This window comes from Coffea arabica, chromosome 7e (genome assembly GCF_036785885.1).
Source record: "Coffea arabica cultivar ET-39 chromosome 7e, Coffea Arabica ET-39 HiFi, whole genome shotgun sequence".
NCBI lineage: Eukaryota > Viridiplantae > Streptophyta > Magnoliopsida > Gentianales > Rubiaceae > Coffea > Coffea arabica.
In genome coordinates this window covers 2,438,449-2,458,562 of record NC_092323.1, presented here as the reverse complement: position 1 = coordinate 2,458,562, position 20,114 = coordinate 2,438,449, and the positions used below count along the sequence as shown (strand labels likewise).

The 20,114-nt window shown below is 37.8% G+C and overlaps 3 protein-coding genes and 1 pseudogene across 4 annotated transcripts; 3 read left to right on the top strand and 1 right to left on the bottom strand.

The window, feature by feature from the left end:
• Positions 1-1,566: 1,566 nt before the first annotated feature.
• LOC113723103 (high affinity nitrate transporter 2.7-like) lies at positions 1,567-4,445 on the top strand (annotated as a pseudogene).
• A 1,013-nt stretch (positions 4,446-5,458) lies between these two features.
• Positions 5,459-8,849, top strand: LOC113722800 (chaperone protein dnaJ C76, chloroplastic-like). 2 transcript variants are annotated; one of them, XM_072058481.1, is made up of 6 exons: positions 5,459-5,805; positions 6,000-6,192; positions 6,390-6,582; positions 6,741-6,847; positions 6,969-7,173; positions 7,262-8,849. In XM_072058481.1, the coding sequence occupies exons 1-5, from the start codon at positions 5,723-5,725 to the stop codon at positions 7,170-7,172; spliced, it is 780 nt and encodes a 259-aa protein (XP_071914582.1). In that variant the 5' UTR covers positions 5,459-5,722; the 3' UTR covers position 7,173; positions 7,262-8,849. The 2 variants fall into 2 exon arrangements, with proteins under 2 accessions (XP_071914582.1, XP_071914583.1); XM_072058482.1 differs by having other exon boundaries at positions 5,626-5,805; positions 7,270-7,561.
• LOC113722798 (sirohydrochlorin ferrochelatase, chloroplastic) lies at positions 7,456-9,986 on the bottom strand. Its single transcript, XM_027246022.2, has 6 exons — positions 9,581-9,986; positions 9,215-9,432; positions 8,941-9,002; positions 8,513-8,623; positions 8,272-8,364; positions 7,456-8,012 (listed from the first exon to the last, which is right to left on the bottom strand). Exons 1-6 carry the CDS (start codon positions 9,721-9,723, stop codon positions 7,908-7,910), a joined length of 732 nt encoding a protein of 243 aa, XP_027101823.2. The 5' UTR covers positions 9,724-9,986; the 3' UTR covers positions 7,456-7,907.
• A 1,617-nt stretch (positions 9,987-11,603) lies between these two features.
• On the top strand, positions 11,604-18,679 carry LOC113722855 (glycosyltransferase BC10-like). Its single transcript, XM_072058480.1, has 11 exons — positions 11,604-12,658; positions 13,579-13,695; positions 14,408-14,508; positions 14,647-14,718; positions 14,839-14,920; positions 15,099-15,179; positions 15,728-15,766; positions 16,283-16,348; positions 17,136-17,285; positions 17,655-17,783; positions 17,955-18,679. The coding sequence occupies exons 1-11, from the start codon at positions 12,419-12,421 to the stop codon at positions 18,045-18,047; spliced, it is 1,170 nt and encodes a 389-aa protein (XP_071914581.1). The 5' UTR covers positions 11,604-12,418; the 3' UTR covers positions 18,048-18,679.
• The last annotated feature ends 1,435 nt before the right edge of the window (positions 18,680-20,114 follow it).

The window sequence follows — 20,114 nt, the reverse complement described above, 5'->3', positions numbered from 1 at the left end:
AGAGGGTGATGCCATTATTATTAGAAAGTCTGGTCTTCTTTAACTTTTTTTTAAAAAAAATTAGCATGTCATTAAATGTGCAAATGAGCAAAAAAAAAAAATTATGTCTTGTCGTGCATAAAATATGCTTTTTAGACATCAGTAAAATCTAATACTCACCCAAAATACCAAAAGCATGACCAGGTACGTCAATAGTACAACTTCGAATGGTTTATAAACTCTATATTACTTTTAAATGTAGGATGATTATACAATTTTTATCTACAATTCTTTTTGACAGAAAGGCAATAAAATATCCCGTTTGGATTCCTTGTTTTTGCCTCTGTTTTTGAAAAACGGTTTTTCACATTCCAAATGTTACAGTAAATGTGTATTTCAAAAACACCCATATCCAAACATTATATCAAAAACAACTCCAAATATACATAATATGTATATTTCAATTTGTATATTTCAATTATGTATTTATATAATGAAATATACAATAAATATTACAAATTGAAACATTATATAAACACCATATTTATAATTAATATTAATGTACATTATACATATTAAATATTTATATATTTATTTATTCATATTACAAATATTCTATTTTATTTAAAATATATTTTTATATGTTTAAAATATATTTATATAAATATTACATATTATATAAATTATATATAATATATATTATACATTTATATTAATGTACATTTATACATAATATATATATTTATGTATATTTATAATATACATTTATATTATGTATTATATATAATATAATACATTTATACATTTATATTAATATACATAATATTAATTTTACATTTGAACATAATATTAATATATATTTATAATATATTAATTTATGCATTTATATAATATTCATTTATAATTTATATATTTATATTATACATTATATATAATATAATACATTTATATATTTTTATATTAATATATTTATTTATAAATGTACTATAAATGCATAAATATATATTTATATAAAAATATAAAAATTATTTATTATAATTTATAATTTATACATTTATATAATATTCATTTATAATTTATACATTTATAATAATATACATTTATACATTTATAAATATATTTATATTATGTATTATATATAATATAATACATTTATAATATATTTTTATATAAATATCTTTATTTATAAATATTTATAAATGTATTATAAATGCATGAATGTATATAAATATAAAATTCTAAAAATTCTAAATTCTAAAAATACCCAAAAATATGTTTTAAAAATACCTCTAAAAATAATTCAAAAAACATCAACAGTAAAAGTTTTTCATATAGTTTTTGAAAAACAACCCAAAAAACAGCTAATCCAAACGGACTTGTATTTCAAAAACGAAATGCTACAGTGTTGTTTTTGAAAAACAACCCAAAAAACAGCTAATCCAAACAGACTTTCATGTTTACAAAAACAACTAACTACTCATAGTCATTCGATAGTCAAGATTCAAGAGCAGCAAAATATTAATTATGATTACATAAACAACTCAATGCTATATCAAGTGCCAACTTTGATAACAAATGAAAGGTCCAATGACGGACATGAGACATCGTAAATCTTCACAGGACTAGGAGACGGGGTCACTTGTACACGTACTTGGAAATTAATTCATAACAGCAAAAGTAATTAGGCTAAGCCAAAAAATCTTAAGGAGCCCAAAAATCTTTAGCCCGTTTGCTGATTAGAATTACTTTCGGTCCAAGTTAATTAGGCTAAACCAGTCCAGGTTTTCTAGAGGCTCGTTAAGGAGCACTTTTTTGTTTTTTTGTTTTTAATCTCCCCCCTCCCTCCCCTGGGGGTTAATACGCACCTTCAATAATTGTAAAAGCTGAAATTCGTTCTCATTTTTTTCATTAAGTCATTTATTATCAAGATTATTGTTCCCACCAAAATTTAATAAATTCTCTTTTCCATCTACATTGACCCCTAAACAATTTAAATGTTTTAATCCTTACAATTCAAGTTTCAAGAGTACTCTCTTATTCTTTGCCAGGGGATTCAGATCACAAGGCAACAGAATTTCGACTATATTTTCAATCTCTTTCTCCCCACATGCGAGCCTTCCACCTGGCATGGCTCTCCCTCTTCAGCTGCTTCTTCTCTACTTTCTCCATTCCTCCACTCATTCCTATCATCAGAAAAGACCTCAACCTCACCGCTTCTGACGTGGGCAAGGCTGGGATAGCATCCTTTGTCGGTTCCATCTTCTCCCTCGTCGCAACGGGCCCTGCATGCGACCTCTTCGGGCCGCGTCTGGTATACGCCGCAGTCTCCCTCCTCACAGCACCCGTAGCCTTATCCATGTCTCTAGTCTCATCCCCCCATGGCCTTCGTCGCCGTTCGTCTTCTCATTGGATTTTCTCTGGCCAATTTCGTGGCCAACCAATTCTGGATGAGTTCCATGTTCTCCGGCTGCGTTGTTGGACTAGCCATTAATGGCGTTGCCCCCGGCTGGGCTAACGTCGGCTCTGGCGTCACTCAGCTAGTCATGCCGCTTATATACAATCTCTTCACTACTACCTTGAACATACCCTCTTCTATTGCTTGGCGCATAGCATTTGTCGCCCCAGCAATTTTCCAGGTAGCAACGGCGCTTATGGTATTAATCTTTGGCCAGGACTTGCCTGATGGAAACTACAGCGGTAAACGTACTAGCAGTGGTAGTATAATACATATAAGAGCTCCGAGTAAACCACAACAAAAGGAAAACTCTTGCTGGAGTGTGCTGTACAACGGCCTGAAGAATTATAGAGGATGGATACTGGGGCTGACATATGGGTTTTGCTTCGGAGTCGAATTAACAACTGATAATATCATAGCGCAGTATTTCTATGACAGATTTAACGTGAATGTTCATGTTGGGAAAGGGGTACCAGAACAGGCACACACTAACAGAGTTAGCCTAGAACAAATTTATCTTTTCCCAAATACCAGTTAAAATAGGAACAAACCAAATTATCAAGTAATAATACCAGTAATGATAATAAAATGCAAGAAAAATAAAAGACACAGGACACCAAGATTTTTACGTGGAAAACCCAAATTCGAAAAAATCACGGGACCTAGTCCAGTCAAAAAACTCCACTATCACAATAATGGGAATACACAGGTCTATTCGAAATATTCGGATGACAATAATAGCACCAATATCAACCAAGCAAATCTGCTATAAAATCATCTCCAAAAACTACAACTGTCAAAGAAGTGAGTTTGGAAAGGTGTTAACAAACAAGGAGGAAATCTGAAATCTGAACCAATAAATGAATAGAGTAGGATCGCGTGGATAAAATTTCGTCTCAATCGGTTCCGAATCACCCTTTAATCAAGACCTTAAAGTCTCTCTCTCTAGCTCTTTCTCTCTCTTCGTTGTTCTCTCAACTAGCAAAGGATGGCGGCTGACCCTTTTCTTCACACGAAGACCGAAGAAAGAAATTGCGTCTTGCGGCTGCTGCTCCTTTCTATTTAAACTTGAGAAACCCTCAAAGCACTTGCATAAGTGAGCTGGCCCACAACGCAAGTCCAACAGTTCAGACAGCGGTTGCCATTGCTGCGAGCTTTGGTGTCAAGGCCAGCGGGAGGGGTGGTTTCAGATTAGATGGGAAGGAGGTTTGGAATGAGAGGGAGGCTGTGGAGCTTGTGGGTGGTGCAAAACAGTGGCTGGATTCATGTGCGTGTTGCTCGGGAGAGTTAGAACACTTTGGGCCTCCATTTTAGTGATGTGCGGCTTCTCTTTGTTCGTTCAGGCAGCTTCGGGCCTCACATTTGGCGTTGTTCCTTTCGTTTCCAAGAGGTGGTAGATTTTGGGCCACTGGCCAAGTTTAAAAGTTTGTGTCAGGAAACATCCAATAATTGATACACTAGTACTATAAGAATTCATATTCTAATCATTGTTATATAGTGCATGATCGTGGGTAGTATTAATACTCTGTGTTTCTGCAGGTCACTAGGAGTGATATCAGGCATGGCATGAAGCGGTGGGACAATAGGGGCAGTTGTGATACAGCTGCTACTGTTCTCAGGCTCCAACTACAACAACGTCTCAACTCAAGCAAGCATCTCTCTGATGGGCCTTATGATGCTTGTCTGTACTCTCCCGGTCAACCCCATCTACTTTCCCCGCTGGGGTGGCATGTTCTGCGGTCCTTCCCGGGAGCCACCAGATTCCATTCAACAGATGAAAAATTGTCGCTTGCTCCGGTGAGATGACAAAAGCCTAATGGAATATGGCACTTGCTCCGGTGCATGGTTCGCAATATCGCCGATATCGATATGTATCGACCGAGTTATAACGGGAACGGAAGGGATCGATACGATACCGATCCTCGAATCACAAATATTATCGTATCCGCTCTGACTCGCTCTGACTCAACTGATATTGGCTGATTCGAATCCGTGATGCACGATATCGGCCGATATATCGGAGTCAACTCAGAGTCAACTCGGATATTTTTTTTTAAATTGTGCATTTTTTTGTATTTTCTAATTTTAGTAATTTTTTAAAAATTTTTGAAAACTTTCATGTGTTGTGTTATAATACACGTATCACCCGATATTCAACCGATATGCCGCGACAGATGTGAAACAACCGAAACCGCGACGCGACCGCGACCCGTGATGGCAAACCATGCTCCGGTGAGATGCCAAAAGCCTAATGGCATGTGGTTCAAGACGACACAATGATTCATTACTTCTCCTTTTCCTGTTTTACGGGAAAAAAAATATACTATTAGGAAAGGTCTATGAGAGGACAGATCCTCGATTTATCTCCAATATCTTCCTATCATAGCAACTGGCATTGGAACCTCGCTTCAGTTACTGACTTATTTCTGTTGCCACGTTAAACCAAAATTATTGATAGGCACATTTGTAACGGATTACATACATGGCAAATATCGCGTAGAAACATGCATGTCATTAATAGGTGGTGCCTTCTTCCACTTTCCCCATCAAGCATCTGTAGGCAATCACTTAAGGACGCAGATTGCGTATACATAATATATCCCCACCATGAAGGAACGGATTGGTCCTTACATCGAAATGGTGGACTACAATACCTTCGCTAATTAGAGTGAGAGCATAAATTTTGAAGACAGAGTTTAGGAAAAAAAAAAAACTTGGCCTTAATATGACAGCATGAAAGTCTAGATATCTCAATTCAGTTGACAAGGATATTAACTAAAGTAGTCAACTCGAACCTCTCCCTAACTGTATGTATTTTGAATCAAATGTTCTTAGCGTTATATTGATCTAGGTATTTTCCTCCGTAACAATTTGTGGTGTATCCACAAAGTCCTGGTGCAGAAAAGTCAATTGGGACTTGGATCATTATCAACTTTCAGAAGGGGAGAACCATGCCATTCTTTTTTTTTTTTTTGGCCAATAGTTAACTCCTACTCCAATATTTAGGAGAGGACTAACTAGAGGGAGAGATTACAACCTCTGAACTAAAGAGGTACACTATTGCATGCCCTCTGAATTTTACTGCAGATGTGAAAGGCAACGATGGTATTCTGTAACGGAGGTGCAGTGGGCCATTGGCTAGTTGGGCAACTATCTTACATAATACTGAAAATATCAGATTAGATGTTGAAGTAGCTTCTGCCTCTGCCCTCTTTCTGATTCTGGAATCAGCTAAAGCAATAGCAAATCCCACTGTAGATTTTGGAGCTGGTTAAAGGCCTTTGAATCATGCCAACCTCTGTGATATCATTTTATCAACCCAAATTTGGGCAGATTCATTGCCCATTCTTTTCCAACATGTCCATCCCAAGGTAATGAAATGACCTTTTGCTTCAAAAGTTTTCTCCTCATCATCAAATTTTCTTTTTTTACTCTCTTTTTTCTTGGTATAATCCCTCCACTATCCAAGAAACTTTAAATTCTCCCTGCTTTCCATTTTTCTTCTTTGTTTGGCACGATGTTTAACGCTTCTAGCGGCCGTGTGTCGAATTATTGTGCATGAAAGACACCGAACCCCGCATAAAGGCAAAGCTGCCGCTGCCAGATGTTGTCAACGAAGGATGGACGCTAAACTGGGAGAACATGATAGGAATTACTACACGTTGCTTGGAGTTTCAATTGATTCAACTTCTCAACAAATCAAAGAAGCTTATAGGAAACTCCAAAAGAAATATCATCCTGATATTGCAGGTCAAAAGGTGATCATTTTCTGGCCACACGACTTCTTATCCAAACAAAGCTCCTTCGTCTTACTCTGCAGTTCTTTGCAACAGGCCCCTTCATCCTACATTAATCTCACTACTTGTACTAGTTCTAGCGTCTAATTCAATCACATGTAGTACTCGCACAGTTTTACCAGCACACCTGAAATATTATTACCTATATTTTGTTTCAGGGTCATGATCGTGCCCTGTTGATGAATGAGGCCTATAAGGTTCTCATGAGTGGGGATATGAGGAGACAGTATAATGCTTCTATTGGGTGGTTTCAGAATTCATTCGGAAATGACGCATCTGGTGTCGATTATAGTGTGTGGAATGGTCCCTTGAGACCCCAAGCACTGTTTGTTGACCAGAATGCCTGTATAGGTATAATCATCATTTTTTTCAGTACTTGATCATGGATGGACTGCCCTTCAGAGATCAGACTGAGAAGAATCACGAAAACCATCTGTAGCTAGGCATTCTTCACAGTTTACTCTTCATGCCTATCCCGTCCGATGAACTCAACTCTTGAATTGTTGTAGGTTGCAGAGAATGCGTCTACCATGCTAGAAACACGTTCACTATGGATGAATCTCTGGGATGTGCACGTGTTAAAGTTCAATATGGAGATGATGAAACAGAAATTCAGGTGAGCCAGACGAGCACAGCATTAGTTAGATAAAACTACTAAATACATAACTAATCATGTTCCAGATCTAGTAAGGCCAGATAGTTCATATGAGAGCAATTCATGGGTATCTTTCGAACAGGTCTCAGTTGACTTGTGTCCTGTGAACTGTATCTACTGGGTAGATGCAGAAGAATTGCAAGTGCTTGAGTACCTAATTCAACCTCATCCTAAGAAAGGATATGGTATATATGGCCAAGGATGGGAGAGACCTACCAACGTTTTCATGGCTGCAGAAGCCTTCAAGAAGCAGCTAAAGCAGCAGGCAGCAAACCGCCAAAAATAAGGTGATGTTGCCCTTATTCATTAACCTAGTTCATATGTAAAGGTGCTCTAAGTTCTTCACACTAACTAGAATTTCTGCTATTCCAAAAGCTTGCCAGGTAAGCTGATCGACCAGCTTAATGATAAAGACCCAAAATTTATTAAGAATTAGGACCTGGGCAAAAAGTAATACTCCTATTAGTTAGTAAAGCAGAAGACCCAGCATTTCACAGGTATCAATGCTATCGAGGAATTGAACAATTATGACGTAGCTACACTTACAAGTACAAGACAAAATTCACTAGTTCAGATGAAAGTTGAGGTACTTTTATCACTTGATAAGATAGACTTGCACAATGTTGTACAGAAAAATAATCCAACAAATACAATTTTTCTACTTTGCTCTGCTAATTGCAGGATAAGATTTATACCCAAAAATCTTCAGAATGTGTAAAAGAAATGATCTAACAAGTTAAGCAGAAAATAATACTAACATACAAGCTACAAAAGGTCAAAGAAGAGGCAAAACCATCTTCAACTCTTCTCTACAGCATAGCTCAAAATTGCAACTTTTCAAGGCCAGGAGCTATAGCTTTGGTTCCAAGTTCAACTGATAGTCTCTATATGAGTCATCCTCAGAACCAATTCTTTGATTCGTGTCCTCCCCTTTTGGTAGATGCTCCTTACCCAATACTCTATCATAAATATTTGAGATAAAATCTATTAGCCAAAACGCAGAATCCAATATCCACTTACATCATTCGTAGAGATGGCATTTTCCTGTTCCGGCGCAAACCGAGCACTCATCAGCATATCCAGCAACATGGCTTAAGCAATATTTGATTCTGTCATTTAAAATATCCTGCAATACCATCTCTTCTTATTAGCGTGTAGTCCTGCCAGCCTTTTGCTCAAAATTGAAAAGTAAATCTTCGTTATATTTCTGTTCCCTAGCTACTATTTGAAGTGATTTTTACCGCCCGTCCCAAGCTTGAGTGTGCCAAAACTTAAATGACTTTAAGATGCCAAAAGACGGAAAAACAAAAAGCAAAACAAGATGTTTTATTTGACAGAGATTCGCATTGTAGTAAGCACAAAAGCAAAAAGGACAATTTCCGTACCACGAGTAGTTCATGCAGGCCTAGAGGTGCTGTAACAACATATGATACCCCCAGATGTTCCTTCGCAGCTTCAGCAGTTAAAGAAGGGATATCCTGAAAAAAATGGAAGACTCACTCAAAATCCATTTCGCCAGACCTCCAACATGTTTTACAGATGACCGACCAGCTGTTGATTGAGATCAAGATTGTATCCAAACCTGTCAACCTATCAGAAGGATGCTGAGATGACAAACCGATTTACCTGGTTCCAGTGTCGTCCAGGGAAAAGGAAAAATGGGCTCACAACAATTCGGCGTGCTCCTTTCTGAACACACGAACTAAATGCATTCTTGATGGATGGTTCTGCCAATTCCTACTAGAAGCCAACGCAATTTGCAGGATAAGAAATTGCTTGCAGAAAGCATAACGAAGGCCAATCACCAAGTGGAAATCAATCTCAGAAGCATGAAATTGCATGAAGGAGATCACACAAATAATACCAAGTTACTTTATACTCACCAATATTAACTTTTTACTCTTCTATGGAAGGTATATCCATTCTATTGGTGAAGTTAGTTTATATGAGCTTATTACATGCAGCACCAGTGTGTGTGTGTGTGTGCTTGTGTTTGTCTATGCTTGAGTACAGATGCAAATTCGAAGGTACAGAAAGAGAACAAGGAATAATACCATGTGGGCAGGCTCCACAATGGGGTACTTGGTTTTCTCTTTGAACATTGTAACAAACTCACCTGAGAAGGGGTCAGTTCAAAACAATTGTAAACAAAAAAAAAATAGAAAACTGATAAGGGTTGAAAAAAGAGAACCTTAGCCAGTGTAACCGCACAAAATCCACCGAAATAGTTACCATAGCATACCGCCATCAGCCAGCTCATGATCTAAATTAACATCTTATAAACAAAAATGAATACTACCCCTAAAAAAAAAATTTTGGCTTGCTTACTTAGCATAAGATTTGACTCCTTCCGACGCGAACCATGGTCCACAATGATCACACCATCGCCATCACCTACTCCGGGCAACCCCTGGCTGAAGCCACCACGGGCAGTGGCCAAACACGGTTGTGTTCCAACGTATCTTCTTTGCCATGGTTTTTGAGGTACTTTTACAAATCCAGAGGCCGCCCGTCCGTGGTTTCTTCCATTTAATCTTATTTCAGGGCTATAATTTTATTGTATCAAGACAAAAACGAACCCCGGTTACTGGCTTATGCACTCGAATCATTAACAGAACAATTTCGGTATTAAAAAACAATAAATGAAATGAAACAACATATCATTTGTATAGTATTACCGGTTAGAGAGGATACCTTCTCCTGAAACTGAACTGACTGAGTAAAGAGGAAGACTCCATAGATAGAGAGAGAGAGTTCTGAGCTCCTCGCTCCTCCACACTCCACAGCGTCATTTTACTAAACCCCGTCACTCTTGTCAAATGTGGCGCATTGGGCATTGGGCCTAGCCGGTTGATCCTGGACAGCTCCGCCGTTTATGAAATCCTGTCTTTTGGACACCTCTCACAGCTCTTGTGGCCCAAAAGTTTAACAGACAACTAGACATCTGACTCCCTGGCCGCAGAGGCGAACTATGATTTGGGCTTTTGGGTTATGACATCTCAAACCGGTATCTGACTCCCTGGCCGCAGAAGAGAACTATCATTTGGGCTTTTGGGTTATGACATCTCAAACCCGGGACCTGAGTGGACCATCCTTCTCATTTTTACGGTTGGCGTAGCGCGTGATTAACTTTAAAAAAGTCAACAAAGACGGCACTGGAAGGACCCAGCTGGTAGCAACAATTAATAACATCACGAAGAAAAAAGATCAGACCTGTTTGCAGGGTGCACCTTGCTGAATCCATTATTGGATGATGATGAATAACTATTAGGGGCACGTATATAAATAAATTCATGAATGAGCTGGTGTCGCTCAGTTACGTATATATAATAATTAAGAATGAAGACCAAATCTTTTCTTATTCCTATCAAAATAATAAAAGACAATGTATATACTATCACCGTTTAATTTATAATATATATATAAAAATTAAATTTTAAATTCAAATTTTATATGAGACGTTAATGGTGTATACACTGTCAGTACATGAAAAATTAAATTCTACAAGAAACACACATGCGCTGATGTTTTTTTTAGTATATCCCAGTGCAATGCAATTGAGTAAATGAGTTCGGGTGGAGTCGTGGTGGACGTTTAAAAAAGTTACATAAAAGAGGAGTTGCAAACTTTGAAAGCTAGCCTACCAAATCACATTTGTTGATGCAACTCTTCACCAGTTCACTTGCAATCCACCCATGATCATCAATCAATAATGCCAACTCTATTCAACTAATCCATAAAAGCTTACATGGTGGGCCTTTGAATAATTGTACCATCGGCATCTACTATTAGCGCTCGTTCTTCTAGAGGGCTCAAATTTGCACTGTGTTCTTGTTAGGGTGCATTGATGGTTATTAGTTATTGGAGGGAGGCGCATCTGAAAATGCAGTGGATGGATGTGTAGTATCGAACATAATGATGCTGTCCTGTCGTTTAATTTACTGTAACTCTCAAACGTCCATACCACACACACTTTAGATCCCTTCTTGTCGACTTTGCAATTGATGCCTTCATTTGACAACACGCCACTGATAACCTTAAGCAACAGGAACAAACACGTAGCAAGTGTGTGTGTGTGTGTGTTCTTTTTCTTTTTTTGCTATTGATTACCTGTTTCGACTTCTTATGGAAGCATCTTGGTCCAACCAAATCTTAAAATAAAAACTTTTGCTAGAGTTTTTCTTTCTTTTTTTTTTTCTAGATTGACAAGAAAACCCGCAACAATCAATCGAGAGTTTGCGCTCAATAAATCCCATCTCGGAAGTTTCTCTTCTTCCTCTTCTTTTTAATATCCTTTTTCCTTTATGAATAAATGCAGAAGTGATAGAAACTTCCAAGAAGATGTAGGCCTAGTTTGGTTTATGCCTTCATATATTTCTCTTTTTGGAAAATGTTTATTCATCTGGTCCCCGTGACCTCCCAATTATATTTGAGCAACTTTAAATCATGATCAGTGATACATCTCTGATTGGTTCACATTTATTAAATTGTTACCCAGTCACTATGATGGTTATTCATTCAATTTTTTATGTTTGGTTACAAAAATATTGGAGAGATGAGTGAGTGAAATTTCAATGTGCCTCGTTGGAAAGTGGAGCATTTCATTTTGGTCATTTCCAGAGATGGCAAAATGATCATTAAACTAGTAAAGTAAGGTATCAACAATTACGGATGTTCATAGGTTTTACGTGCCGTTGCACTCGACTTTTAGTGAAAAACCGGGCCGCCGCCCTAATGAAGGAATTAGTAACACAAAGTACCAGCAGTAAGTTAGTACTAACTGACAAAGGGGCCCAGGACTAATAACTAATTAGGAATTGAATGAGAGTACAACGAAACAGAGCAAGTTCCTACATACCTTACCCGAAATCGACGTCACCACACCAACTGCCCCTGCCCCAAATCCCGGGCCCCCGGCGACAAAAAGGCGGGGTCTTCCTCTGGCTCTGGTCCCCGGCAACTCAAGCAACGAACAAGTGCTGCTTAGCTTTCCGCTACCACTAGCACTCAAGTGCTAGAAACTAATCGGCGCGAGGAAAAGTCGTCCTCAATCCTCAGCCCACTACTCCACTCTCACTTCCAGGGAAAACTATCCATCTCTTCTCTCTCGCTGTTTCATTTCTTTCGAAAGCGATTGTTACTCCTCTTAACTGCCGTTTCCGCTACCAGTCTCACTCTCACGAGCTTCTTGCTTGTCCTTCGTTGATCTCCTTGAAATTCTGCAAGAGTCCGTGAGGTGTTTCAGGCATCAGATTTGCCTATTTTTACTATATGCGGATCTATGTTTATGTTGCTGATGAGCAGATTCTGATATTTAGTTTTGTGAACTGAATCGCCTTGAAGCTAAAGCGGAAGACTTTTAAAGCAGATGGGAGTAACTGCCGAGATATTTGAAAGTAAGGATTATTTCTGTGCGCAAGATTTATTTCAAATCATCTCTCTCTTCTGGGATTTCTGAAGGAAACGCGAGAATCTGCCCAGCTGTCTCAGGTTTTGAATGATTTGAAGGAGGTTTGACTCAAGGTGAATTAGATGAAGCGAAGGTCTAACTCCCAGAAATTTCCGTTGCATCATAGATGGAAGAGAAAGTTAATTATTTTGCTTCTGGTTGGATTGTGTTTGGGGACTGTGGCATTAATGGAGACTCAGTATTCTCGAATCAAGAAGCTGGCTATATCGTCACCGCCTTTTGTACAAAAGCCCAAAATTGCGTTTCTATTTATAGCAAGAAATCGCCTTCCTTTGGACATTGTGTGGGATGCCTTCTTTCAGGTACTAATCTCCCAATCTTTAGAATTCTCTCTCTCTCTCGTAGAGCTCTTTTTTTTTTTGGGAGGGGGGTTTGGGGATTGTTTTTCCTTGATTTGTCTTCATAAAAAATTTATATTTTCGAACACATTTGATTTTAGTGGCTGCATAACACATTGGACTGGTTGCACTATGTTTTCCTTTTTTGAATAAATACACTATTAAATTCTTGGTTGCTGTATTTGTTGACTGGGGGACAGTTAGGGGTTTGTATAGAAATGTCTTTTAGGAAATTGTGCTATCCTCTACATAATTTGCAATCTGGCAAAGTCATTCTAAGTTGTTGGTATAAACTGTATACAGCATATGATTTGGACTGAAAATTCACCATGTTATTAACAAATACCAGAATTCCAGTTTCTAGAGGTGGTCCAATAGTATGGCTCCAGTTGTAAACCAAAAGTCCTTTAAGACTAATCTTTTTTCTTCCATCCAATTTAAGCTAAGCTTTCCTCAAAAATATAGAAACACTTGTGGATAAGCTTAAATTGTATGACGCCGTATATGAATGATTTACCATCAAGCCTTGTGGTTTTGGCATCATAGGAAATAATCTCAAAAGGAAGTTAGCCATAATTCAAATTACTCTGGATGTTATCATTACAACTGTTAACTTTAAGTACATTCAAGCTATTCGTAAAACCATTGACTGGAGAAGGTGAATTGTGAGCATACGTGTCCAATGTCATATGGATAAGACATGAGATTGATAAATTAAAGTGACCATCTTTTATAACCTTTGGCAGCTTACAAATGTCTTGTTGTATTGAATATGGTGAGAATAGCTACTTCTTCCAGTCAAGTGTTACAATGTGAAATCTATCCATGAATGGTTTCTTTTAAACCTTTATTTGCATATTGTAAGTTGTTATGTTGGCTTTCAGGGTGATAAGGAGAATAAATTTTCAATCTATGTGCACTCAAGGCCTGGTTTCCTGTTGAACAAGGCAACAACAAGATCAGCATACTTCTTGGGTCGCCAAGTGAACAATAGCATACAGGTTTTGTGCCCTGTAAACATGAAGTCTTTAAAACTGCACTGCTATCGCTTAAAACATTCGGCTGTTTCTTTCTTGGAAACTCTTGTGATTCAAGGAATAAAAGCTTGCAGGAACTAAACTGATGGACTGCCATTTTATGTAATGGCTCAATCAACTTAAAAACTCAATCATATAAATGGCTAGTCTTACCTCATTGGCACCAGCTTTGGTAATAACACATCCAGAGTTCTTTTTCTGGTTTAATTTTGATATTGTGCCTTTTATTTAAAAAGCTAGAAAATTATTTCTCTCTCTCCTTGTTTCCCACTCATCTCTTCCCAATTTAAGACTTGGAATCAACTTGTCCATCTTGTGTCTGCATTGGCTAATAGTTTTGGCCTCTGTAGCCATGCTATACCTTATTCTGCTTAAGAAAGTTCAGTTTCTGGTTGTCTGAGATCATATTCTTGCAATTGTTAACAAAGGTTTGACTAAATTTTAGTTTGTTAGTTCTTGTTTTAGAGCCTAGAGATCATCCCAGTAGGATTTTAGTCAGCTTTTCCATTACTTGATTACATAGTTCTTGTTTACCTTTGTGGTCCTGCTAGAAATGACAGTATAATCCAGGGATATATGTGCCTGAAATTCAGAATCAGGAATTTGGACACAATTTTGTGCTTTCACTTACTGTAAGTGCCAAATGATACAGAATGAGCATCCTTTTGCTTGCCAGGTGGAATGGGGAGAGGCAAGTATGATTCATGCAGAACGTGTTTTGCTTCAGAATGCATTAGAGGACCTACATAATGAGCGCTTTGTTTTTCTCTCAGACAGGTTATGATTTGTCATATTAGTGCTGCTTTTCCCTTGTCATGGTTTCAATTAATTCTTTAGATATTGGTACTACTTGATGGTTTCAACTAAGAATTTCTTGGATCTTCTCAAAGTATTGACACTTGATCTTTATTCCAGTTGCATTCCTTTATACAACTTCAGCTACACATATGATTACATAATGTCTACCTCTACTAGCTTTGTGGATAGGTGAGGGACTGGTGCCATCTGTGCTTTTATATTTGTAATTCTTAATTTCCTTGTTAGTCAATTGTTATAGTTAAGTTTAGGATGAATTGATAGCGCTCTTCCAATGATTGTTGGGAGCAGTTTTGCTGATACAAAAGAGGGGCGGTACAATCCTAAAATGCATCCTGTAATTCCTGTTGAAAACTGGAGAAAAGGATCTCAGGTAACAATTCAAATCACTAGTATTGTTTCTTTGAATTTGAGAGAAGATCCATTGAGGAAAATGTAAATGACTAAAAAGGGGAAGGACAGAAAAAGAAAGCAAAAAGAAACTATTCTATGAAACATTGCTCTACTTAAACCAGACTTTCAGCTTTGCTCTTTCTATTATCTCCTTGCAGTGGGTTGTTCTGACAAGAAGGCATGCAGAAGTCGTCGTGAAAGATGACGTTGTTTTCCCTGTGTTCCAGTGGCATTGCAAGGTAAGTCTTTCCACTTGTCTTTTGTGCGATTATTTTGCTATCAGGAAAGAGTATATTCCATGTTGAGCCATACAATACTTAATTGTGCTGTGAGACACATTTTAACTGGTTGTAGATAAGAATGTTATAGAAAAGCTCCATTAGGTCTTGTGTCTGTTGGGTTATCAGTTAAAATGGTTTTCAGGACTTCAGTTATTCTGAATGACTTGTAGCTGGCCCAAAATGGTGCCTTTTGAAACTGTTCTTGTGGTTGGTCCACATCATGCATATAGAAGTTTGCCTCAAGTTTTCAGTTTTAAATTTTTAATTAAAACACTTATGGCAACTGATTGTTGAAAGAGTCAGCATTTGAAGAATAAGGATTTGTTGTTACAAAGAACTAGTGATTATGTTCATGATCCTAACTCCACAGCTTCTTGCCCATTATCATGTGGTTTTATGCGTGCTCAAATCCTTTCTTATGGAACTCAGTGAAATTCATACACAATCAAAAACCAGTAGCAAGAATTTCCTGTCACTTATGTAAATTGTCTTTTACAATTATGCAGAGGAAGTCATTGCCCGAGTTTTGGCGAGATCATCCCCTTGTGAGTGCTCCATCTTTTCTGTCAGTTCTTATCGGTCTCTTTCTCATGAATATGTGCACATTTTATTTTCATGGTTAACTGACATGCTATATTGTGCTTCCTCCCTTTCAAAATGGAAACACTACCATTCTATTTGGGTTGCATCTATAGTATGTCCACTTTCGTTAAATTGGAAAGTTCATATTATAAAATATTACTTCTTTTTACTAACTTCAGATGACAAAGGAAATATTCCCCTGCTCTTTCTACAGATATCAATAAACGTAGATAGTTGCTCAACATTTTTTGTACCTTCCCTAACTATGTATCTTCCTTACTAGTCTTCTACAATATAACTAAGGCATCCATGTTAAAATGGAGGGATATTTTCTTGTACTTTTGGAGTATATGAAATGAATTGGAAATATAAACAAGTACTTGTCCGCTTGCCTTTGTTGGAGAAAAGAAAAGCAATTACTTGTATATCATTTTTAAATGGTCATTCACTCCCTTTCTAAGTACTGTTATCATCTGCAGCCTGCAGAAGGATGGAAGGAGCATAACTGTATACCTGATGAGCATTATGTTCAGACTTTGCTTGCTGTAAGTGTATTTTTCAGTTAATAAAAGATTAATTGAATCTTTGTCATTGTATCCTTTTGATAGGACCTGATCCATCCTAAGGTGAAAAGATTGCACTTTCAGTAACAGGAGTACTCTTAACACAAGAAATCTATAGAATTTTATTCGCTGCAAGTGGTTCAGCATAACTAAATTGTTTTCTAAAGTTTACTGTCACTAATTTGATTCAAATTTTTAAATACTTGATGTCATGTTATGCAGACGTTCAATCTCTCAATCCTTGATTGGTTTATATTTAAGAAATTTTTTTATTGTTTGTTTAATTATGGTATTATTTCAATATCAAGGGCTCAAAAGAATGGTTCTGGATAAATTGAGGGGTAATGGTGCGGAATTTTTTATTTTTTATTTTTTTAAATTTCCAGCAAGGGAGGGGTAGGGGGATTTGAACTCAGGACCTCAATTCATGGGGCCTCAACCTTAACTAATAGACCAAGGGCTCTTCGGCAATGGTGTGTAAGTTTTTAAACCTTAGATAAAAAATTTGTTTTCAGATTTTGAACCCAGCCTTTCTGATCAGAGGCCTCTGGCCTTGGATTGATGCTCTGGCAAGGGGATTGAAGAAATTAAAATGTAAAAGAAATTCTTTGTCAGAATCATTAGGAGTTGCATTTGCTAAAAGATGCTCTTGAGTCAGAAGATTTGGGTTGACCCAAATCACGTCAGATGCACGGGGGTCATACGTCCTTTTTGTGGTTTATAGTATCTAAATCTCATGTAACTTTGTAGTTCTTGATCTCTAATTCAGCAAGAAGGCCTGGAAGGAGAAATTACAAGAAGGTCAGTCACTCATACCGAATGGGATCTTTCATCTTCGAGAGACCGTGAACGGCGAGGTTGGCATCCTGTGACTTACAAGTTAGCTGATGCTACTCCCACGCTAATCCAATCAATTAAGGTAAAGCATACTTAATTTGGTAGAGTTCTCCCATTTAACAACACTTCATGATAGCACTTGCTGACACTGTCCGGTGCCTAAAAATTTGTTTATTTACCCGAAAGAACAGGATTATCAAACCCAATCAAAAGCATACCTCGTCGTCAAGAAAGGCATTCCAGTGATTTGTCATGGAAATAGTAACTGGAGAAGAGAGTGCATTATATACTTTCACCCCAGCTGTTCATGTCTTCTGATGCTATGGAAGTCTAGATATTAACTTGATGGTTAGATATTTAGGTTGAACAAAAACAGTAAAATGCTAACTAGGAAAATGATAGGGAGACATATTGCAATATCATATGAGCAAAATCCTTACAACTTTTGCAGGATATTGATAATATCTATTATGAGACGGAGTACCGTAGAGAGTGGTGCACTAGCAAAGGGAAACCTGCTCCATGCTTCCTTTTTGCAAGGAAGTTTACCCGGCCTGCTGCTCTACGGCTGCTTAACATGGTAAGCTGCATATAGTTTAATTTCTTTCAAGCCATAGATTTTTGAAGAATGTAAAAATAATGTGCAACATCTTGATGTCGGATAAATGTTTGGATTCTCAACTTCAAGCTGTGAATATGTAGGTCACTGGAGATCTGAGTACTTAATGGTATACTTTTTTCTTTTCTCCAGACTGCACTCGGAGTCCAGGGTGGAGCCTCGAGTAACTCCAAGAAGAAAATATCATCGATCAGTTTTGAGTTCAATACCAAGAAGAAAAAGTAGGCTTAGAACGATGAATAATTTGTTACTCGTGATAAGAATAAAATAAAAATTGTGAGAGCTGTAAATTAAGAGATGGCAGTAGAAAAAGTTGAATGTGCAATGTGCTGATGTATAGTAGTACCATGCAGCAATTTCCACGCTTTCCGTAATGATATTCAATCTGTTTATCGCCCTTCGGTTGCCGTGCCCTTTCCAATTTCCATCCCGGCGGTCTGTTACTCCGTTAGTTACTGGTGGAACAATGCAGAAGGACGACGGAGGGTAAATGTGCCCCATACATGTATCATACAGAACAAATCACCGGAACAAATAATGGGCCCCGTGTGCCTTGCTGGTGAGCACATCAACTGTTGTTGTACTTGTATGTATTCCGTTGGAAAGTTCTTCATGCTAAGGCCGAGTCCATCAGGTTACCTTGTATTGCCGCCGTTAGTTGTTGCAATCAGTTAATGGGTAAATTCCTGACAAAACCTGAATCAGTAGGCTCCTGGTATGGTTCTCATACAACTTGCTCTGATGGCTTACATCGAGTGCAGGCGATGCTATCTGTCAGTTTTTCCTCATATTTATATTACATTGGTCAGTGTTTTTTCTGTAACGAATGTGGAATAAATGTAACAATCTTTTCGTCACACATTGGTCCTGAGTTAGATAGATAGGTCCTCAAAACATTTTATCCGATGGTTGTTTGGTAGAATTGTTATAACCAGATTTTTGTTTGATGATATTGAGCTCTCATATCCCAAAAGTTAGATAGGTCCTCAACAATGTTATATTTTAAAAAAATAAATAAATTTTATATACATTGACATTATATACACTATCATAGTTGAATGCATGATATATAAGTAAAATTTGAATTTTAAATTTAAATTTAAATAAATTATTATACATCCGATAAAGATCGTGTATTCACTGTGAGTGTGTGTATGTAAGATTAATTCAAAAAAAGAACTTTGAAGGGTGAAAAAAAAGTAAAAGTCCAATAACATCCAACATTTATGTCACCGACAAAAGACCTTATCCAGTACAGTAGTCGATGACACTTGGCTCCCCTGATACCGGACACCGACAAAATTCATGACCGTTTGAGGATCGGTTATTATTTTAACGCAGGTTGAGGGAGGCGATTGGAGTGAAATCCCGAAGGTTTTATTATTATTATTATAGGCAGAGTGGAGTGGGATTGGCCAGAATTCTTCAATCCTCATCCAACGATTAGAAATAGAAACACGTAAAAGTGGAGATAAGACGAGAGGGAGACCACTGGCAAACGTCATTAATTTTAAACCACCGCAGGATTCGCCCCCGTCAATGCAGAGATTCAATCCACAGTTTCTAGATCCGCGCCGCCCCCACAACCCCGAGAGACTGCAGGTTTTTAACTGCCAGAAAAAGGTCAAAGTCTGTTTAATTTAACTCCCCCCACTTCCCAGCGTAATTCGTCCAAATTACGCGGATTGCGGTCAGGAAGACACCGACCAAAAAGCGATCTAATTTTATCCTAATCACATCACCAACAATCACTACACGCGTACCTTATGCCCCCTATTCACTCATCCCAGTCACTGCGGTTTCTAGTTTTGATTTGACTCCCAATCCAAAAAAAAACCAAAAAAAAAAAAAAAAGCGATAAAGTGTGAGCTGCTCATTGGTACGTGTGTGAGTAAGAAAGGAACGACGACCAGGTGGTAGTTTTGTACCTGTAGCTAACGGTCACAGTTTCCTCGGCAGTTATGAGCAGTTGGATTCTTAACATTCAACGTCAACGTTTTGGACTGACTTTTGCTTAGAGAGAGAGAGAGAGAGAGCCATATACCCCCTCAAGAAGGCCGGATTTCCTTCCTGCTATTGATTACTTGTCCTCCAACAATTCCAGGTGGCCACTGAATGCTCCCAGTTTCCAGAGCCAAGGGGTCGGTCCGGCAGGGCCACCTATACGTGGCAAACGCTCCATGGCCACCGCCCCACGTTTTCACATCGGAAGCACGGATACCGCAAGGTGGTGGCCAAAATAAAATTCTCAAAATGGCCCATGCTGCACACATACACCCATTTTATTTATTT

Excerpts from the sequence above, each read along its gene's own strand:
- LOC113722798 (XM_027246022.2), bottom strand. The coding sequence starts at position 9,723 with ATGCCCAATGCGCCACATTTGACAAGAGTGACGGGGTTTAGTAAAATG. Across the intron at positions 8,624-8,940 it reads TTGTGGAGCCTGCCCACATG|GAATTGGCAGAACCATCCAT; the intron begins GTATTATTCCTT and ends GGCTTCTAGTAG. Across the intron at positions 8,365-8,512 it reads CTGGACGACACTGGAACCAG|GATATCCCTTCTTTAACTGC; the intron begins GTAAATCGGTTT and ends CATTTTTTTCAG.
- LOC113722800 (XM_072058481.1), top strand. The coding sequence starts at position 5,723 with ATGCCAACCTCTGTGATATCATTTTATCAACCCAAATTTGGGCAGATT. Across the intron at positions 6,193-6,389 it reads CTGATATTGCAGGTCAAAAG|GGTCATGATCGTGCCCTGTT; the intron begins GTGATCATTTTC and ends ATTTTGTTTCAG. Across the intron at positions 6,583-6,740 it reads TGACCAGAATGCCTGTATAG|GTTGCAGAGAATGCGTCTAC; the intron begins GTATAATCATCA and ends GAATTGTTGTAG.
- LOC113722855 (XM_072058480.1), top strand. The coding sequence starts at position 12,419 with ATGAAGCGAAGGTCTAACTCCCAGAAATTTCCGTTGCATCATAGATGG. Across the intron at positions 15,180-15,727 it reads TGTTCCAGTGGCATTGCAAG|AGGAAGTCATTGCCCGAGTT; the intron begins GTAAGTCTTTCC and ends ACAATTATGCAG. Across the intron at positions 17,286-17,654 it reads CGCTAATCCAATCAATTAAG|GATATTGATAATATCTATTA; the intron begins GTAAAGCATACT and ends CAACTTTTGCAG.